Source organism: Erithacus rubecula, assembly GCF_903797595.1.
Source record: "Erithacus rubecula genome assembly, chromosome: 20".
Classification (NCBI taxonomy): Eukaryota; Metazoa; Chordata; class Aves; order Passeriformes; family Muscicapidae; genus Erithacus; species Erithacus rubecula.
Genome location: NC_136672.1, coordinates 2,296,002 through 2,317,344, shown reverse-complemented (window position 1 = coordinate 2,317,344; position 21,343 = coordinate 2,296,002). Strand labels below are relative to the sequence as shown.

The 21,343-nt window shown below is 42.5% G+C and overlaps 1 protein-coding gene across 1 annotated transcript; it reads right to left on the bottom strand.

Moving 5' to 3' along the window:
- Window positions 1-3,605: 3,605 nt before the first annotated feature.
- On the bottom strand, window positions 3,606-21,094 carry LOC306810477 (myosin-1B). The gene is made up of 38 exons (XM_079323136.1): window positions 20,876-21,094; window positions 20,644-20,787; window positions 20,396-20,552; window positions 19,479-19,506; window positions 19,266-19,380; window positions 19,094-19,186; window positions 18,931-18,994; window positions 18,749-18,847; window positions 18,540-18,643; window positions 18,318-18,456; window positions 16,978-17,096; window positions 16,728-16,877; window positions 15,928-16,098; window positions 15,212-15,521; window positions 14,511-14,587; window positions 14,126-14,213; window positions 13,922-14,039; window positions 12,983-13,106; window positions 12,767-12,903; window positions 11,769-12,024; window positions 10,925-11,167; window positions 10,643-10,819; window positions 10,412-10,557; window positions 10,234-10,324; window positions 9,756-10,145; window positions 8,934-9,060; window positions 8,268-8,386; window positions 7,738-7,934; window positions 7,137-7,320; window positions 6,885-7,050; window positions 6,591-6,715; window positions 6,095-6,403; window positions 5,790-5,993; window positions 4,792-4,917; window positions 4,526-4,696; window positions 4,334-4,438; window positions 3,978-4,073; window positions 3,606-3,773 (listed from the first exon to the last, which is right to left on the bottom strand). The coding sequence occupies exons 1-38, from the start codon at window positions 21,077-21,079 to the stop codon at window positions 3,621-3,623; spliced, it is 5,826 nt and encodes a 1,941-aa protein (XP_079179262.1). The 5' UTR covers window positions 21,080-21,094; the 3' UTR covers window positions 3,606-3,620.
- Between the last annotated feature and the right edge of the window lie 249 nt (window positions 21,095-21,343).

Here is a 21,343-nt window from a genome sequence, read left to right as displayed (position 1 = left end):
ACCCCAAAAACCTGAATAGTTCCTTAGCAGATAAGAGGGCATCTGAGCAAGCGGGTATATATTAAAAAAGGACTGTATGTGTAGTCACACAGAAAAAAAATTGCATGATAATTTATCAGTTTTTTCTTTCTCCAAAAGAAGCTCAGTAGCAATCCTTTTCACAGGTGGCAATCAATCCCACAGATATCTTTTTTCAGGCACCTGCCTTGTGACTCTGGGAACATATTTGGAGATGTCGTGACACTTAGCATCCAATCACGGCAAGCTGTCCTGTAAAGCCACAAGGTGTTTATCAAAGTCTTGAAATTGAATGCTAAAAAGAGTGACTACTTTTGACATTAATTATGTATCTGTGATGAAAAAAACAACACAGATTTTCATGTAACTGGATCTTTGCTCAAAAAAATAGCTTTGGAAATTATATGTGTGAGTATATGTATGCATATATATATATATGCGTATATATATATATATCTCTCTGCATGTGTGTATATGCATATATAAATATGTATATAAATACGTATATAAGTATACATATATATCTATATATATGCATAAACTGCCTTCCCAGGCACATCTACAAGTTGGATGAGGAACGAATCAACAGCAGCCCAGAGGAGAAGGACTTGGCAGTTTTGGCTGACAGGAAGCACAACATTCCCTGGCCGCGTGTACTGCAACCCAGAAATGCCCCGTGTGCTTGGTTGAACCACTAGTATGGGCAGCTGGTCAAGAGGGGGGATTCTGCTCTGGTGCCTGCCCAGGTGAGACCCCATCTGCAGAGCTTCCCCAGCACAAGCGGGACCTGGAGCTGCTGGAGAGATCCAGAGGAGGCAATTGAGATGCTCCAGGGCTGGAGCCCCTCTCGAGCCAGGCTGGGAGAGCTGAGGGTGTTCGCCTGGAGAGGAGAAGGCTCCAGGGAGAGCTCAGAGCCCCTTCCATGGCCTATAGGGGCTCGAGGAGAACTGGAGAGGGACTGGAGACAAGGGATGGAGGGACAGGACACAAAGAATGGCTTCCCACTGAAAGAGAGTTGTAGTAATGTCCTGGTTTGATAGGACAGGTGTCTGCCAGTAAGGGCAGAAGTTTCCCTTTGGAATAGAGATTTTGGTTCCACTCCCCCCCCCCAAGTATTATAATTGTTTGAATCAAGGACTCTGAGGCAGAGATATGGGGGTGGGAATAACAGCTCTTTTACTAATATATCTAACTGTACAAGCAGAGAACAATAACAGTTAAAATTGCTAACAGAACGAAATAGATAACTCGGTGTCAGTCCCTTTAGATGCAAGCATGCTGTTTCTGTGCTTAGTCCACAGCCCGGATCTGCCGGGGCAGCCGGAGGGCGCAGGAGGGAGGGGAGGGGCGGCAGCGGCCATGCCGGTCCCGGGTGGGAACGGGCTGGAGCGGTGGCTCCTCGCTCACCGGGTGTGTCCGGGTGATCAACTGTGTCCGCAGAGGCAGGAGGCTGGAACGGGGCAGATGCAGGGCAGGTGATCGCAGAGGGTCTGGCTCTGCTGTGCTCGGCCGCGTGGGCTGAAGGTCGGCGCATCCTCCTCTGAGCTCGCCGGAAACGCGAGTGCCCTCCCGGAAGCCTCAGAGGCCCCTCCGGGAGCCGTTCCCACCCACCCCTTTTGTCTGGACTCATCAGGGACCCTGGGTGTAGCCCGGCCAACTCCATTGGCATGATAATGGGAAAAATTCTTTCAATTGACACAGTAACAGAAAAACACTCAACCCCCAACAAGTAATTACATTGAGGTGGACGTGACTGGCACCAGTCTTTTATTAAAAACTTCTCATGCCTTCTTTCACAGACTTCTCCCAGACAACTCTGACTCCTTTCCTCACAGGCAGCTCCACACAGCACTGACACCTCTCCTCATTAGCTGCTCCACACAGCTCTGACTCCTTCTCTCCACAAGTTCCCTTCCTTCTGCATGACTGCCTAAACTCCCAATCTGTCCCTTACCTGTCACAGTACAAGCTTGCTTATTACTGGGCAAATGATTCTTCATATATGGAAAAGCAGCCTGGTGGGATAAGCAGTCCTCCAGGGAATAGGGATAGGACAGAATCAGAACCAGGAAGGGATTTGGACCTATGGGTTCCTGCCTGGCTGCAAAGGCTAGTCAGAGGGACTAGGCAGCCTGAACTTTGAACCAATCACAAGTGCTTGCTGGGGAACATTAAGGAGGATATTTAAGGAGCAGTTCAGAACATTAAAGGGCTTTTTGTCGCAGTCATAGAGTGCTTTTGTCTCTGTCTTGAATTGAGCACCAATCATGTAACAACTGGTGACCCCAATGTGATATCCGAAATTTAGCCATATCTGCAAAAGCAGGGAAAGACAAATTTGTCCAGAAAGAGAGGCGGGATAAATTCTAGCCTATGAGCTAGGGGAGAAACACCCAGAAAAAGAGATGGGAAACAGCTGGTCCAGAGCCAGGAATGCCCATGAGACAGGAAGAGAACTGTTGTCCAGAAAAGAGATGAGAAGAAAATACTGGGTGAGAGCTAAGGAAACTATGGGAAACACATCTCCAAAGAAAAATTTCCATTAATCCAGGTATGGACCCAAGAAGCTGTGGCTGTCCCATCCCATTCAAGCCCAGGTTGGATGAGTCTTGAAGCAACCTGGTCTAGTGGAAGGTGTCCCTGATGGTACAACCCACCCCAGGAGATGAGAGTAACCGAGGTTCTTGTTGATCACTTGGGGTGCATTAGCATGAAGCAACACCAAACAATCAATGGAATTTTTAAGAGGTGAGCATGGATTTCTATGTTGTTTCCTGATGTCCACAAAGAATGAAAACCCACATTTTGGGTTGGGCAAAATTATCAGGACTACACTGGAGACTTCATAGAAGGTGTCTGCCTGACCAGTTTATAAAATTCAGGGTAGTTTTGGAAACAGAATATAGACAATGACCATCTGACTATATGAAATTGCTGATCATGCTTCCCTGGGAATGCTGGTTTGCACATCACTTGCATGAACAGAAGCTGAAAGTAGATCTCATTTTAGATTTAAATGTTTTCTAAATTATATTCCAAAGTGGTTTGAAGGATTGAAGAAATTTAACTTCAAGTAAGATCTTGTAAAGAAGACACAAGAATTGAAAGAATAGTCTAAGATTAAGTGGGAGTAGGGAGGAAGGTGTAATAAGTTCTTATTGTTTGGACAGAACATTTGAGATAATATTATATTCCTAAAGCAACAGTTACAAGGGGTAACTACATTCTGTTTCAGAGAGAAAAGTATTTTCTCAGCTAAGGAAGTATTAGATAAAATTTCTTGGTGAGAAAGAAACAGGATGTCTGATTAGACCACTTTAAAAGTGGCTGAAACACCTTGAAAATACCTGAAGCAAGATTTTTTAATTCAATTAGTAAATTTAAAATAAGCAAGGAAAAATGTAAACCTTATAAGAATTCAGGGTAATGATTAAAATGCGACACTCAACTTCTCATTATTTACATGGCATAAGCTCTACAATTTTTATTTGGCAGGCATTACTCATCTATAGATTAATGAAGGACGAAGCAGTGACTACAAAATAAAAGTGATTGAATGTCACATTTTGTGCATTTCTCTCACTTTAAAGCACTGGAGGCATTTATTCTTCACTTTCTGCCTTCTTGCTGATTTCCCGGCTCTTGGCTCGGAGCTTGTTGACCTGTGACTCTGCAATGTCAGCCCGCTCCTCGGCTTCCTCCAGCTCGTGCTGGATCTTGCGGAACTTGGACAGGTTGACATTGGACAGCTCCTCCTGGAGATAGGAAGAAACACAAAATAGGTTTTAAAACAATTCCACTGTAACACTTGTAGGTGAAAATATGAAATAAAGTGAAACGAGGGACAGACCTTCTACCACAATGTTGACCTGGGTTTGAACAGAGCTACACATGGAAAAACATCAACACAGAATCCCACCCCACCTGGATAAAGACTGACTGAACACATTGATACTCACAGCCTCCTCAGCTTGTCTCTTGTAAGCTTTCACCTTAGTTTGCAGTTTGTCCACTAGATCCTGCAGCCTGAGAACATTTTTCCTGTCTTCCTCAGACTAAAGAAAACGACAAGACAGAGAAGCATCTCTTTACCCAGCTTTACATGAAATGGAAAGCAACATTTCTATTTGACACTGCTGCCCAGTAAGACAGAAAGGGTAAACTGGATATTGTTAACATGAGTAGAAAGATCTTCTGGTGCTTTCATGATTCTCCTTTTTGTATGTGTGACTCAGGACAGAGAGAAATCTCTCAGGGCTACATTTTGTGTTTCAGGAATAAGAGTGTATAAACATGAAGAAGATTCCTGCCTTACCTGGTAGGTCAGTTCCTTCACCCTGCGCTCGTACTTGCGCACACCCTTCACGGCTTCAGCGCTGCGCTTCTGCTCAGCATCAACCTCCCCTTCCAGCTCCCGCACCTGCAAGGACAAGCCCATCTCTGCAGCTTCCCTGGCAATGTCTCTCCAAGGACACGCTCACTCAGGCGCAGCCCCAGCCCTACACACCCTGGCCTCCAGCTTCTGGATCTGCTTCTTCCCTCCCTTCAGTGCCAGCTGCTCAGCCTCATCCAGACGGTGCTGCAGGTCCTTCACTGTCTGGTCCAGGTTCTTCTTCATCCTCTCCAGGTGGGCACTGGTGTCCTGCTCCTTCTTCAGCTCTTCTGCCATCATGGCAGCCTGATCAGAGCAAAAGGGTCAAAGCCATTTTGGGGCTGGAGATATTTTGGGCAGAGTACATTCACCATCAGCAATGCCAGGAGCACCCAACTCACATCTGTGATGGCCTTCTTGGCCTTCTCCTCAGCATTGCGGGCTTCCTGGATGGTATCCTCCATTTCACTCTGGATCTGGGCAATGTCTGTTTCCAGCTTCTTCTTGGTGTTGATCAAGCTGGTGTTCTGTTGAGAATCATCAGAGGTTTATTTTTGTAAGTTCGTTATTTGAAATCAAGAACATTACATGATTTTCAATAATTTAATACATAATATGGGTATAATCAATACCTGAGGTTTTTCTAGTAAAATTTCTTGTCACTGGGCAAAAACCATTTTGTTTTGGTTTTTTTCCTCCAATAATTCATTTTATTAATTTGAGAAAGTGCTCAGAAATATAATCTGTGCCACATCTTGTCCACTAGCACTGGCACAGGAAAGTAACAAAAATAGAGTAAGGGAAAAGTCAATGAAATGCCTCCACTTCAGCATTAGGAAAGAGTAATATTCTCCCAACAACTGAAAAGAGGAAAAAATTTGAATGTAGATGGAATGAATCCTGTCCAGAATAGTTTCATCACTTGAAACTGGGTACTTTCCATAGATTTCAGTACTTGACTACTTGATGGCTGTTATGACACATAGCTCATGTTGAATTCTACTTGATGAATGCTAAATCAGAGCCAGGATTTCATCCCCAGTTTCTTGCTAGTATACAAGTACATGAGGATTCCTCAGTTCTATGTTTCAGCCAACAAGGGTTGAATGTTGCTGTGGTCTCAGACTTCCATTCCCTGACTGCTCAGAGAACTTGGCATGACCCTGGGAATAAAGAGTCTGAGAATGCAAATGAGGTGGAAGCATGGGTGTCATTGTATGCCGTTTAGGAAAACAACCAGGAAACACATTTTTTCAGCGAAGATCTCTTAGTAACATGATGAATACTCCAGAAAAGACGACTGCCTTCCTCCAAGCTGAGCATCCAATGGTGACTGGAATAAAGCATAAAAGTGTTCTCCCAGTTGCTGAGAGTACCATTCCTCACCAAATGACCTCACCTGGCTGTGAAGGAGCTGCACACGCTCGCTGGCATCCATTAATTCCTGCTCAGCCACTTTCCTCGATCTCTCTGTCTGCTCCAGGGCTGCCCGAAGCTCCTCAACTTCAGCCTGCAGCAGGTTTGCTCTGCGCTCCACCATGGCCACCTGCTCCTTCAGGTCATCCTGTGACCTGAGAGCATCATCCAGATGGATCTGGGTGTCCTGCAGAGCAATTGAAAGAAATTACAAGCAGATTTAGAGCTCCTGTGGACTGAAAGTATTACCCAAGATATTTCTCTGTAGGTAATTTCTCTTCAACAGACCTTGAGCACTCCCTGTGTATTTCTCAGGTTCTTCTGTGCCTCTGCAGCCTGGCGGTTGGCATGGCTCAGTTGGATTTCTATTTCATTCAGATCTCCCTCCATCTTCTTCTTCAGCCTCAGGGCTTCATTCCTGCTCCTGATCTCAGCATCCAGAGTGCTCTGCATGGAATCCACAACTCTCTGGTGGTTTCTCTTCATCTGGTCAATCTCCTCATCTTTCTCTGCTATCTTCCTGTCAATCTCAGACTTCACTTGGTTGAGCTCAAGCTGTAGGCGCAAGATCTTCCCCTCCTCATGTTCCAGGGAGGCCTGGACAAGGAAAAGTAAGAATACTTTTCATGTGACAAGTGTTGAACCTGAATCTCTGAGTAAAGGAATGTTATGTTTAGATAATATTTCTATTTTTATAAGACTTCTTCTCCTCTTTTGTCTGGGAATGAGATAAATAAGACAGAGATCCAAGGCAAATAAAATAGCAAGAAATAATGCTGTGTACCTCAGCTTCCTCCAAAGCAGCCTGGATTTCAGACTTCTCCTGCTCAACCTGCTTCTTGACTTTCTCCAGCTCATGAATCGCCTTTCCTCCCTCAGCAATCTGCTCCGTGAGGTCAGAAATCTCCTCTGTGGGAACAAAGATCAATGGCAAGGTCAGGCACAGAGCTGAATGGCAAGGTTCCTGTCTCACTACGTGACAGGCATCTCTGCTAACCTGTAGGCACAGAGCCATGAACAATGGTGGTAAGGGCTGAGAGTGAGAAAGGACAGTGAGAAGCAGAGGGCAGGGACTTACGCTGCAAGTTCTTGTTCTCCCGCTTCATTGTCTCCAGGTGGTCCAAGGACTCCTCATAGGCATTCTTCATCTTGAACAGCTCCGTGCTGAGAGAGCGTGACTCCTTCTGGGAGGCCTCCAGCTCAGCCTGCGTTTCCTCATACTTCTGCTTCCATTCTGCCAGGATCTGCAGAGAAACGGGCTGTGAGTAGGGCTGTGGCCATCACGGGGGCATGCTCTGCCCAGGAGTGCTGGTGCTGGAGGCCAACAGACCTTGTCAAAGTTCTTCTGCTTCTTATCCAGAGCAGCACAGGCAGCATTGGATCTCTCCACGTCAATCATCAGGTCCTCCACTTCATTCTGCAGCCTCTGCTTTGTTTTTTCCAGGGAGGCACATTTGGCATTGACAGCTTCAACATGTTCCTCTGCATCCTGCAGGCGCTGGGCCAGCTTCTTCCTGAGAGGAGAGAAGTACAATGCCACCTTACAGCTTGAAATGGCATCAATTCTATACTGTCATGAGTTGGTCACTTTGGAGGTTTTGATCCAAATACTTCCTACAATGTTTTTTGTTGTCCATGAGTGTGTGCTGCCAACAAAATCTACCATTTGCTCTCTCTTACCACTTATGGAGGATTAGTCCTGCCTTAGCTCTTCTAGCTCTAAAGCTGGTATTTTCCCTTCCAATCTACAATTTTTCTCTCCTACCCTGTCTCCCCTTTTTTTACAAAGACAGTGCATGGTTGCCTCCATTTCATTCTTGTCTTTACCCATTCTCAGAAAATCCAGTTTCCCTGGACCAGTTTCAGTCTTCTCCCATCATTTGCCACACTTAAATACCCTTCCACTTGCTCCCAGACATCCCTCCACGTACTTGGCCTCCTCGAGCTCCTCCGTGCGCTGAATCGCGTCCGTCTCGTATTTGGTTCTCCACTGAGCCACTTCACTGTTGGCCTTGGACAGGGCTCGCTGCAGCTCCCCCTTGGCCTCCTGCTCCTCCTCATATTGTTCCCGGAGCAAGTCACAGTCGTGGCGAGCGGACTGCAGGGCATGGGCCAGGGCATTCTTGGCCTTGGGGAATAATAGCGGTGTGGCAGTGAATGAAAAAGTCCTGGAAAATCTCCTGTCTGAAATGCAGATGGGCACTGATCCTGCTATGAGTACTGGCAAGCGGAATGAAAGTGGAAGGTCTGGGAATCTGACAAACAATTAAAATATAGACTGCGGGGAAGGACGAACAAAACTAGTATGAGAAGTCTTGCACTGTGGTGCAACCATCTAAGTGGTTTCTTCCTCCCTTTCATTCTGTTGATTCTGTAATTTCTTATGTACCTAAAGATGGATTCACTCCTCCTAGACAGAAGGAATCCAATGGACAACTCAGAATTTGGAGAGCCTTCTTACCTTTATTTCTTCCTCTAGATGCCTTTTGAGTTCCTCAATCTGTTGGGTGAAAGCCTGCTTGCCTCTTGACAGCTGAGAAATCAGAGCATCTTTCTCATCCACCTGGCGTGAATATTCACCTGGGAGTATTCAGATGAGTTAAAAAAATCCTTTTTATGACTTACACAAAGTATTAATCTTGATAATAATTGCCCATGTAAAAATACTTCAAGTTAAACAAAATTTTACTTCTTCATGGATTACTAATCAATGATTCCTACTCTCATTTCTTAGAGGCTGGAAATGACCTGTCGTAAAATCCAACCAGCCTTACTCTATGTTTGCATTAAGCCTTGAGTTTACAGAATGAGTACTGCAGTGCTATCCAGAGGGAATATGGACCTTGGGACTCTCAGGAGATATAACAAGGCCAAGCAATCCAGGCAAGGCCTCATGTCTGCTGCGTAGGGGGAAGGATCACTCTCCTCGAACCCATTGGCAATGCTTCTCCTAATGCAACTCAGGATTCTCTCAGGGTTCTGTTGGCCATCTTCATTGCCAAGACACATTTTTGGTTCAGGTTCAACTTAGTTCATATTCAGTCCTCCAAGACTCCAGATGATTTTTACTTTTTTTTAAAGAGCATAGGTAATATAGAGTAATCTCTTAAAAACAAAAATATCTTACCAGATTCTGTTTGTAGCCGAGCTCTTTGAGCACTAATGTCATTAATTATGCGCTGCTGTTCCTCTTCCTTTGTCTTAATCTCACTGAGCTGATCTTCTAGGGAACGACACATCTTCTCCAGATTTGCCTGTTTGCAATAGGAACAGAAGGAGTGGTTCAACTCATAATTTGTGAGAATCCGAAGTATTATGTAGGAAGAAACAATGATTCAGAAGCCAAAATTCCTCAGTTAACTGATATATATATTTATATGAAGTTTGTGTCCCCAGTCCAACAGCTGTACATTCCCTGCCCATTGCAGGGCGAATGAAATGATGTTATCTCTAAACTTCCTTCAAACCCAAACCATTCTATGAATCTATAAGTTATGCATTTTCACTAATCTATATTCAATAGTTAAAAAGAATGATGGAATAATGTAAAATGAAGAATTAATTTAAAATTCTGTTTGTGTCTCAAAGGTAATAGAATTGAAGTATTAGAGGAAAGAAAAGTAAAATAAGAATAAAAAAGAAGAGATATTTCTATAGTAGGAATAATTTATATTTTAGATAAAATGCAATGCTGTCAGAGCCTCTCATTTTGAAATATACTGAACTAAGTAATGAGACTCCAGAGCTCCTTAGGTTAGCTGTTACAGGTGAAATTTTTTAGCTCTCACTCAAAGGATACAAAAATGATTTAAATAATACTGAAATGTTTTAACACTCATTAAAGTTGAAAACTGCAAAAATTTATTCTAAAATATGACTAACAAAAATTTCTATGTTAAAATATAATACCTGATTATATTTGAATTATTAAGAAGAAGTATTTACGTACCTTGGCTTTGGAGACAGACTCCATGTTGCTGGCCAAGTCATCAATCTCCATCTTCAGCTCACTCTTCTCCTTCTCCAGCTTCTGCTTCACACGTTGCAGGTTGTCAATCTGCTCCCCCAGCTCAGCTGTGCTGTCCGCGTGCTTCTTGCGCAAGGCGGCAGCCGTGGCTTCGTGCTGCAGCGTGGCCTCTTCCAGGTCACGGCGCATCTTCTGGAATTCTGCCTCACGCTTCTTGTTCATCTCAATCTGAGCTGCTGTGGCACCTCCTGCTTCTTCCAGGCGCTCACTGATCTCCTCCAGCTCCCTGGACAGGTCAGCCCGATGCTTCTCTGCTTTAGCGCGAGAGGTTCGCTCTGCCTCAATTTCCTCCTCCAGCTCCTCAATACGGGCCTGTGGAACAGCAGGGACCCCTCACACCCATGCCCTCCTCCTGCCTGAGCTGAGCCTGAGCAAGGCAGGGGAAGGAACAGACACTTGCCTGCAGCTCCTTGATCTTCTTCTGAAGTTGCATGCCCAGGGCTTGTTCATCCTCAGTTTTGCTCTGGATCTGGCTGATTTCAAAGTCTTTCCTTTGGGCCAAGTGAATTGTGTTAGAGCTCAAAGGAAAAAGGCAAGTGCTGCAGCCCAGCACTCAGGTGCCCCAGAGCCACACTTACTTCTTCAGTTTCTCATCCAGCTGCTGCTTATCATTCTCCAAATCCATGATGCTGTCCTGGGCCAGCTTCAGGTCTCCTTCCAGTTTCCTCTTAGCTCTCTCCAGGTCCATGCGCAGTTTCTTCTCTTGCTCCAGGGACCCTTCCAACTAAGCACAACAAGACCATCAGTGCTCTACCAGCCAGATCAGACTCCATACCTGTCCTGCTCCTGTTCTATGTCTGTGTATTTACATCATCCACTTGCTGTTCCAGCTTGGTCTTGGCTTTGGTCAGAGTATTGACTTTGTCCTCCTCTGCCTGTAGGTCATCCAGGGTCTGCTGATGTGCCTCTTGGAGGGCTTTCTTCTCTTTTGTCAGCTTGGCAATGGTCTCATCCAGAGCTGCCATCTCCTCAGTCAGGTTTTTCACCTTTAGGAAGATGGCAGCAAATGTAAATAATGGAAGTAGGTATAGAATTCCTATAATGGCACAGGGCTCTTTTCCAGATTGCAGGTGACAGGTTCTGCCTCATACCTTGTTTTCGGTGGCATGTTTCTCCTTCTCCACCTTGGCCAATGTTAGTTCAAGGTCATCAATATCTTTCTTCAGCTCTGAACATTCATCCTCCAGTTTCCTCTTTTTGGCTGTCAGCTCAGCATTCATCTCTTCTTCCTCTTCTGCTCTCTCTGTCAGCTCTTTAATTTTGGCCTCGAGTTGGATTTTGGTTTTGATGAGCTGGTCACACCTTTCCTCAGCATCAGCCAAACCATCAGCTTCCTACATGATTCATTTAAATAGAACAGTTTTCATCCTGAGGCTACTGGCTCACATGTACTTTTTGTCTGCAGATATCAAAATGGTATCTGATTAATCTAAATGCTTACTTGTAAATACCGTTTCAAGGACATTATTGCTGCTTCATTCTTATTTCCAGGTAAAAAAGGGAAGCAATGAACTTCCATCACCTTTTTTTTTGAAGAGGTCAGGACCATAATTGCCAGAGTAATACCTGACACTCTGAGCCCTTCCTACTCCACTTGACTTCATTTGTGATTATCTGAACAAAATGTGTTAATAGGACGTCTGGACAACCTTATTTGCTGAGTTGATAACATAACAAACTTGTAAAATCTGCAAAGTTCTATAAAGATGTGATTTAAAAGTATAAGACACCATCCTCAAAAGTTAATTGCAGATGTATTAATATTTGCATATTTCAACTTAGCTATTCTATGTGACTTTTCTTCCATTTTATCAAATATGTGTATGTTTTAAAAATAATTAGTATTTGGGGATAATATGCCTTTACTGAGACATTTGGGATGATTTTATATAGGATGTTACAAGTCAAAAACTTGTAACAGTTAGCAACACTCACTGCCTGCACTTGGAGCTGCAGGTCATTTTTCTCCTGTACCAGGGCCACCATTTTCTCTTCCAGCTCCTTTCTCTTTGCCTCAGACTTTGCAAGCTCCTCCTTGGTTTTCTCAAACTCTTCCTTCATGTTGGCCATTTCCTTCTCGGACTCAGCACTCTTCAGCAAGGGCTTGATCTTGAAGAACAGCTTCATCCATGGCCAGTGTTTGACATTCATGAATGAACGAACATTGTACTGGATACAGAAGATGGATTCCCTGAAAGATAATAGCAAAAAATGTTTTGCTGCATTTTTTAAAATCTATAAAACATATTTAACAGTATATATTAATATGTATAACATGAAGTTTGACACATAATACTTTTCAGTTATATATGTTGTGTACCTATATATAGTGTATATGTATACATATATACTCTGTATATCTCAATGTGTAAAATATTTATCATGCATTATTCCATATATATTTCTCAATAATATTGAGATCACATTTTATATATAATGTATATATTGCCACAGGAAGCCTTCTAGTGTTATGTATGGTATCAATCTGCATGGAGAGTTTTGGAGTTCAGATGTTTGGCTCACTTTCATGGCCAATCAAAGTGAACACTTTTGTAAGTTGACCTGGTTGCTTTTATGAAAGTTACCAAAGGGAAGAGGATGCTTTCCTTGTGACGGAAATATGTTTTTCTCTCTTTTTATTTAGAAATTACCTGAAATAATTAGTTTAAACTAGATATCGAGTTTCTAGACATACATATAATATAAACATTAAATGAATTCAGCAATTATTAGTACAAAATATTAAAAAAATTATTTGTTTCCTCAAGTTGGGATTTTATGCTACTTCATCTATTTTCAGGATATACTTTCATATTGACAAACTGAATTAATGAGAAATAAATAATATTTTTTGTGAAGCAGCTTATTTTCGATTTTGTTCATACCATTAATATCTGATAAGGATTGGCCCAGAAAGCCGAGTAAATACCTACCTCCTTTCCATCATTTTCTTGAACTCCACCCTCATCAGGTAACCCCTACACATGGCCTGGGTGCGGGTGATGAGCTGTGCCAGCTTCTCATCCCTCATCTCCTCCAGGAGTCCCAGCAGCCCAGCTTTGAAGAACACCTTGAGAGAGGCAATGTTGCAACACATCACTGTCAGGTAGAGCAAAGCCCAGGGAGACAGGGAATGGGGGCATTTGTACCTTGGTGTGTCCGAATTTGTACTGGGTGTGGTCCACATCGATTGACCCAAGGAGCTTCTCAGAAGCCTTCTTGCTATCGATGAACTGTCCCTCAGGGATGGCACTGGCATTAAGCACCTTGTATCTGTGGCAAGAAATAAAATATGGGGAAGGTCAGATTCTTGAAAGCTCGACCAAAGCTGTACCAAAAAATGCCATTGTTCAGATTTTCTGAAGGGGCCTCAAGAGTGGAAAATAAGTGAATAAATCTGAGCACTTCCATTGTATAGAAATTGCACCCTTATGGGTAAATGTGCTTTTAGGGAAAACTGCATTTCCCTTACCCAAAGATTTTTGACACAGAATGGGTACTGATTTCTGTGGATAACCGCTGGTGTATTTAACATGCGATTTTATCTAAAGGTCTTATTTTTAAATAAGAACTTTATGTGCAAGAGCAAAATATGTGGCAGGGAGAAGCAAATCTCAATCCTAAATAGTAGCAGTACATTCTATCTATTTTCCAGCTGATGTAGAACAGGAAGCAAGATGTTTTAACTGCATTTGGTTTTCAAACAAGTTAGTCTAGAATGTCTGTTATAGTGTCCTTAAATAGTGTCCTTATTCACATATCTGTGCTGACAGGTGAAAGTCATCTTTCTTTGTTCTCTAGGTGCCTAATTCTAAAGTAGAGCACTTCTGGATATTTAGTTAAATAATACTTTATCTCATACCAGAATATGAATAAAGAACAGGAATAAATAACAGCCCTTTGAAAATGTCTTTTTGCTCTCAATAGCTATAGAGAGTACCTGGATGACTCACTTGGAAAATTTTCTGAACCTAAAGGTAGGTGCAGTGAACCTCTCCCATAATTTCCACAGTACTTAAAAATAATTAGGAAATGCAAATTATTCAGCATTTGTGGATATGGTGGAGGGTGATGACATGTCATCTGACCTCTGTTTGAAGTCAGCATAGAGGATTCTGCTGGGGAACCCTTTCCGGCAAATCCTGATCCCTTCCAGCACGCCGTTACAGCGCAGCTGGTGCAGCACCAGCTCGTGCTCCATGGCACCTAATAAATCACAGAATGAAATTGTGTATCATTTTGCTGCACAGAGGAGATCAGATATATCACACCTCTGAACTTTAACAACTTACCAGGTGTTTTTGTTTCATTAGGAATAAGGCACCGCACAAAATGGGGATGTGTGCTTCTCAAATTGCTCATCAGCTTGTTTAAATTTTCCTTAGGAGCAAGAACAAAGCCTTGAGTTTAAAAGTCTCTTACACAATCTCAATACTAGGTGGAGATAAAACAATACTGCAATAAGACCATGATCAGTAATTTTTTTTATACATCTTTTGGGCAGTCCTGAAAGAATAATTCCCAGAATTCAGTAGGAATTCCTCTTTACTAGAAGCAATTAATTTTATCTTTTCTGAACACAAAGATGCATTAGATCAATCTAAAGCTTTTCTGAACTGAATTCTCTGTTTTTTCTTTTCATAACATGGTAAGTTTAGAATGATTATTCTACAGTACCCGGAAGAGAGCTGAGACGGTCTGGAAAGAAGAACCCTTCTTCTTGGCACCCTTCTTGCCACCACCACCACTGCTCTCTAAAAAGTAATAATTTTTTTATATAGAAGTGAACAACAAAGGGACACAGAATCTGAAAAACCTTTTATGTTTATCTTAAAAAATTTATCAAAAGTAATAGTATGATCAAAATTTTCAAACACAGGCAGTAAAGTTGGAAAAAGAGATTTGAATTTTTTAGATGACAGTAGATGGAAATCTAATAACTTTAAGCTGAAATTTAGAAAATGCAGTAGGGAAATAAAATATAATATTTTGCACAGAAATATATTTGAGGAGCTAAACTAATAGCTAGTAAATACACCAAATTCAGTGCTTATGTACCATACATCTAAGGGTATGCATAAATTTAACAGCATGTTGATACATTTCATTGTATTCCCTGAAGTATTTCAGAATGGCCTATATTGCAGAAATCTGGTTTCTCAGTTAGCCTGGTTTTATGTTTTAGTCTCATTCTAAAATCTACAGATCTATTATGGTCTCTAGGGAGTTGTAATATCCTTGATTAGACTGAGATCCAAAAAGTAGATGAGGTTTTGGGTTTTCAATTTTAGAAATGTAAATATTATTGCAAAATATTACTACAAGATTTTATTTTCTTCTTCCGTAAATTAAAGTAGAACTGATTTCGAATAAATCACCTGCTTCTGCTCCACCAGCAGATGCAAAGAGCAAGGCCAGAGTCTTCAAGGATGATTTCTGATACAGCCCCACAACAGTTTCATTCAGAGGGTCCTTGTTCTTCTCCAGCCAGCCAGAGATATTGTAGTCCACTGTGCCAGCGTAGTGCACCAGGGAGAAGTGAGCCTCAGCCTTGCCTTTGCCAGGCTTGGGCTTCTGGAAGTTGTTGGACTTGCCCAGGTGCTGGTCATAGAGCTTGTTCTTGAAAGAGGTGTCAGTTGCCTTGGGGAACATGCACTCCTCTTCCAGGATGGAGAAGATGCCCATGGGCTGGGAGAAATAGCAACATGTGAAGAAGGTGTGGAAGGAAGAAACATAGGCAATGTGTGTAAGAAAGAGGAATGGAAGATAAACATTATACCAAAAATTCCCCCTCAGTATGTGTAACCTTATGTTTCTCCAGAAAGGGCACTTTTTTGCCATCAGTTATACTAAAATAAGCTCCCACACAAGATTCAGGGTTGTGATGTAATAAAGATCTAGCATGTGGAAATTGATTTTGTACATGTTTGATGAAAGTGGAAAGCAAAATGAATAAAAGTAGCAGCATTCAGATATAAGGAAGAGTTTAAACTTCCGTATGCTCTTTCTTTAGAACAAGACAGAAAATTTCTTAAGAAATGCTAAAACAGAAGTTTCATAACTGAAAGCTGTTAAATATGTTGGGGCCAATAACCTTCTCAATGAGCTCAATGCAGGCAGCCAGGTCCATCCCAAAGTCAATGAACTCCCATTCAATCCCCTCTTTCTTGTACTCCTCCTGCTCCAGCACGAACATGTGGTGGTTGAAGAACTGTTGCAGTTTCTCATTGGTGAAGTTGATGCACAGCTGCTCCAGGCTGTTGAACTGCAGAAAGCAAAGATTAACTAACTTGTGAGTTTCAGTTCCAGGAACACCTGCTGTCTTCCAGTGGACTTTATTCTTATCCCACTAAGGTCTCCATGACTAGAATCTTGAATTTCTAGTGCTGGAACTGAACAAGTGCCTGGCATGTTCCATCCTCTAATATATCTAACCTTTTAGGCCCTGGCACTGTCTCAACATATTTCTGAGCTCTGAATAGATCTGCAGAGCTTAGTCCAAGTCCAGCTTTTCATTTGTTTGAATTTGCGAACATTACCTGTCTATTCCCAAGTATTCAGAGTAAATCTGGCTTCAGCATTAACAAAATCTTTCTTTAAAAATGCACATTTTAACTTCCTTTAAAATCTCTCTCTGCTATTATTTATCAGTTTTTCAGCAGTTTTCAATGCAATTTTTACTTCTGCATGCAAAAACAAGCATCTACAAATAAACAGAGCTCTGTGAGATGCACATACAATGTGAACCAGAAGGGTGCCATTCCTAGAGGAAAGGTAGGATTATTGAATAAATAGAAATAACCCATAAATTAAATAAAACACACCCCAACCCCAAAATTATTCCAATTTCCTAATGCTTCTTTTAGGAAAGCTCCATGGAAATCCTCCTCTTACATCAAAGATCTCAAAGCCAGCAATGTCCAGGACACCAATGAAGTACTGCCTGGGCTGCTTCGTGTCCAGCTGTTGGTTGATGCGAACAACCATCCACAGGAACATCTTCTCAAACACAGACTTAGCCAGGGCACCCACTGAATTGTATACCTAAAAAAAGGTTAAAGGAAAGGTACCATCTACAGCAAAAAAGAAAGTTCAAAATTTTTAATTCAAGTAATTGTGTTTTCTATTATCACTTGTCTCTTACCTGCTGCACAGTTTGGCCCTTGGTTACGTATTCATTCCCCACCTTGACTCGGGGATAGCAGAGGGCCTTGAGCAGGTCTGCTGAGTTCAGACCCATCAGGTAGGCAGCCTTGTCAGCAACTAAGAAAACAAGCATAGAGCAGGATCAGATATTAGCTCTCCAGTGAAAGGATCTTGCAGTAGTTGAGATTTCTACAGAAGACACATATATGTTAGCATGTCCTTTAAAATGCTGCAGTTTTCTTGAATTGCTAATTTTTTCTGATTTAATCTATATGATTAATAAAGTTAAATATTATCCAAATACTTTTACAGTGAACATGCAAGAGACTAGACAGACAGAAAAGACCAAGGGCCATGAAAATGGCAGATCAAACAGTCAAATTACTGAATAACCAAAACTGGAAAATGCTTGGTATTCAAGTACACTGCACTGAAAACTGAGAATGAAACTCTCCTGTCATTGGAGAGAGAGGGGTAGATTAGTGAGGTATAATGCTAAAAGTATGATTAGGACATCTTGTACGACTTTCATAGTCAGACTATATTGTACCTAACAATAAATATCAAACACATTAAGTCTTTCCCATCTCTCACTTTATCTGCATGTAGGATAACAAATACGAGCACCACGGCACTGCATATACTCTGTCATCACTTTCCAATTTGCTGCTTGTCTTGTCTCACAGTGAAGCTGAAAGCAAGCTCCACTACTATTTAGAGAGTTCTTCAATGTGAGAATGCCAAACCTCATTATATAAGATTTATAACAGATGATAATTTTGAGCTTCATTAATTTTATGTGGTATTTCCAACAAGACATTTAAGGCACACTTCTAACTAGGAAGAAGAAACAAGAAGAAAAGTTCAGTTTTGGAGATATAGATAGTGAGAGAGAGAGAGATAAATAGATATGTATGTATGTATATATGTATGTATGCATATGCAAACTGTGGTTGTATATAAGCTACTTTACTGTAATTATATCATTACTCATTAGTACTTGAGAGTGGTTCCTGGTTCTGTGTCAAGCCTGGGACATTTCCATTCAAGACAGCAGCAAAGCTTGTTTTATTTTTTCCTGATTCCTACTTTCACAGAAAAGGGAAGCATGCTTTGGGAGTCACCGAACATAATTTTTTTCATTGTTCAAAATAATCTGCAGGTTCCACTGAGTTGTGTTCTTCCAGAGAAATCCTCAGGCTAGGACCCACTGCCATTCTACAATACTGGCACAGGGGAAATGCACAGGCTGAGTCAGCCATTCTGACCCTGACATGCTGCCTTTAACTAAGTGAGTGCTCAGTATCTTCCACACTCTGGGATGGGTTGTGCTGGTACCTTCGGTGCCATCAGGCTCTGCCTGCTCCTCACGCTGCTTCTGCTTGAACTTCAGGTTCCCATAGTGCATGACAGCCCCTGTCAGCTTGTAGATGGCTGTTTTCTCATCAGCACTGAAGCCCAGGATGTCAATGGCACTCTAACAAAAGAGTTCTTAAGGTGAGTACCCCAGCTGTTAAAGGTCAGAGAAATGAAACTTGACCTAAGAAAACTTCTACTTACGTCAGTGGCCATCAGCTCTTCCTGGTCGTTGATGCTGGGAACTGTGATCTCACCTTGACTCACATACAGATAGTCATAGGGGTTGGTGGTGATCAGTAACATCTCTGAAAAGAAGGACAAAACCCAGCCAGGTCAAATGCAATTGGCACAGAAAGGAATTCAGTGTTGTTCCATAACCTTTGCCTGGAGAAGTCAGTGATCATTCCTACCAATTAGCTCTGGCTTCCTGTTGGACATGATCTGATAAAAGATGTGGTAGCTCCTTTCCGCCTTGAGCTGGAAAGTGACTCTGGACTTCTCCAACAGATCTGGCAAGAATGTAAAACACAATCTAGAACAAGATGTGGGGAAGGGTGGAGGGAAGGGGGATCAGGCATGAAGGGTGTCTTACATGTTTCAATGTCAGCAGAAGCCAGTTTGCCTGTGGCACCAAAGTGGATTCTGATGAATTTACCCTGAAAGCAGCAGGAAAGTCAATTGAGACTTAATTTTCCCAATCTGGACATCAATAATATTCAAACTGGTGTTGACAGTTGTCCCAAGCAACAACTCACAAAGCGTGAGGAGTTGTCATTCCTCACGGTCTTGGCATTTCCAAAGGCCTCCAGCAGTGGGTTGGCACTGATGATTTGATCCTCAAGTGTCCCCTGAAACAGAATTCTTCTTGTCACGATCTAACTCCTCAAGAAATCCGATAGTTGCAGATATCTAGTCCTGGGACCTCACCTGCATTTTGCCTGAGGTCTGTTCCTCCTTCTTCTTGTCCCCACTGGCTGCAATTGTTGCAAAGTACTGGATGACACGCTTTGTGTTGACAGTCTTCCCGGCCCCGGATTCTCCGCTGCCAAAGGCAAGAGAGAAGCAGAGGGTGCGTGGTCAGGCAGGAGGTGCCCTGGCCCCGGGCAGCCCCGCAGGGACCCGCGCAGGGGGTGTACGTACGTGATCAGGATGGACTGGTTCTCCCGATCTGTGAAGAGACAGAAACAAATAGGCTTTATAAATGAAGTACACAAAAGTGCTGACAATGAATTTAAGTCACAGTAAGGAAAAAAAGTCTGGATTTTCTCCTTTGTCCATTCCTAAGTATTTTTTCCAATACAATTCCTCGCACATCAATTTATACTTGCACTCTTTCCTTGAAATATATTCACAGCATTTATGACTGGATCTTAGAGAGTTGTGGATTTGCTGGGTGAGCTGTTGGATAAGGAATTTGCTAGGAGGCTGCATGAGAGGAGTTTCAGTTAAAGGTTCCAAGTCTAAACGGTTAATGAGTGGTGGAAAGACAGATAATGACTTTTTCCCAAGTCTGCGATGGTAGAACAGGGGGCAGCAGTTTTAGGATTAAAGAGGAAGTTTTTATGATGATGGAGCCAGACCAACAAGATATTAGCAATATCCCACAACTAAAAGTGTTCAAGGTCAAGCTGGACAGAGCTTTGGGCAACATTATCTAGTGGAAGATGTCCCTCCAAATGTCAAAGGGAAGGCCTATGACATTTTTTAATATCCCTTCCAGCACAAAATATTCTGTTATGCTATAATTCTTTGCATGGTCATTGAAAACCCCTGAAGAGCCATATGTTTCTTTTCTGTTCCACACAGTAAATTGTTTTAATTTTCAGCTACACAGACTGCTTTCAGAGCAACAGAGAAAGGGAGAGTAAAGATTCATGAGAAAGGAATCCTGATCATGGGTAACACTTTGGAACTCAATAGCATAGAGAAAGAAAGGAAAGAAAAAGCCGGAAGCAAAACTCACAGAACTACATAATCCTATTTCATTTTCCATGACAGGTTCTATCAAGACAAAACAGAACAGTTGTGGTCTGATGCTTATGATGAGAGCTACTCACCAGTCAGCATGAACTGATAGGCGTTGTCAGAGATGGAGAAGATGTGTGGAGGGGCCTCCTGGCGCTTCTTGCCTCGGTAGGCCAACACCACCTCGGGGTTGTACACCGGCAGCCACTTGTAGGGGTTGACAGTGACGCAGAAGAGACCCGAGTAGGTCTGTGAGAAAGGGACACAGCACGTTGGCTTCCTCTGAACCTGGCCCAGCAGCTCCTGAGGCTGCCCAAAGGAAGCTGCTGCTGCCACTTACGTAGATCATCCAGGCTGCGTAACGCTCTTTGAGGTTGTACAGCACAGCGGGTTCGTGGAGGTGGGTCATCATGGCCATGTCCTCGATTTTGTCATACTTGGGAGGGTTCATGGAGAAGATTTGATCTTCTTTCACAGTCAGGGTCTGTCAGAGGGCAGGAAGGTACATGCATGTTAGCTAAGAGCTCAGAGTGGGAATGAACTGCTGTTTGTAAATCTTGCACTTTACCCACCTCTCCCCCTTCAGTCTTGACAGTGATTTTTCCTGATTCCCTGCTCGTGATTGTGCTCTTCACATAGGATTCCTTTGCATGTACCACAAATACAGATGATTTAGCATCAAAAGGTTTGTTCTGGGCTTCAATCCTCTCCTTCTCTGATTTTCGGAGGTAAGGAGCCGCCTCCCCAAAGATCGCCATCTCAGCGTCCGTAGACATGGCTGCTGCTTACTACACGTAATGCAGCAAGTCTCTGTGAGAGTAGAGAATACATTAAAATGGTGTGTGATGGCAGAAATACTCCTTTAGCACATTTAATTGTTCTTCTTTAGTTATCAACTAAATTGTCTTTTCTGTTTCTGCTAGTTCAGAGTTCTCTTCTGCAATTTTTTTTCTATCATAATTATTTTTTGTGGGTTTAGATCTTTAGTCCTACTAGACAATTGCATTCACAGAAGAATGCTTTCTGTCTTTTTTGTGTTG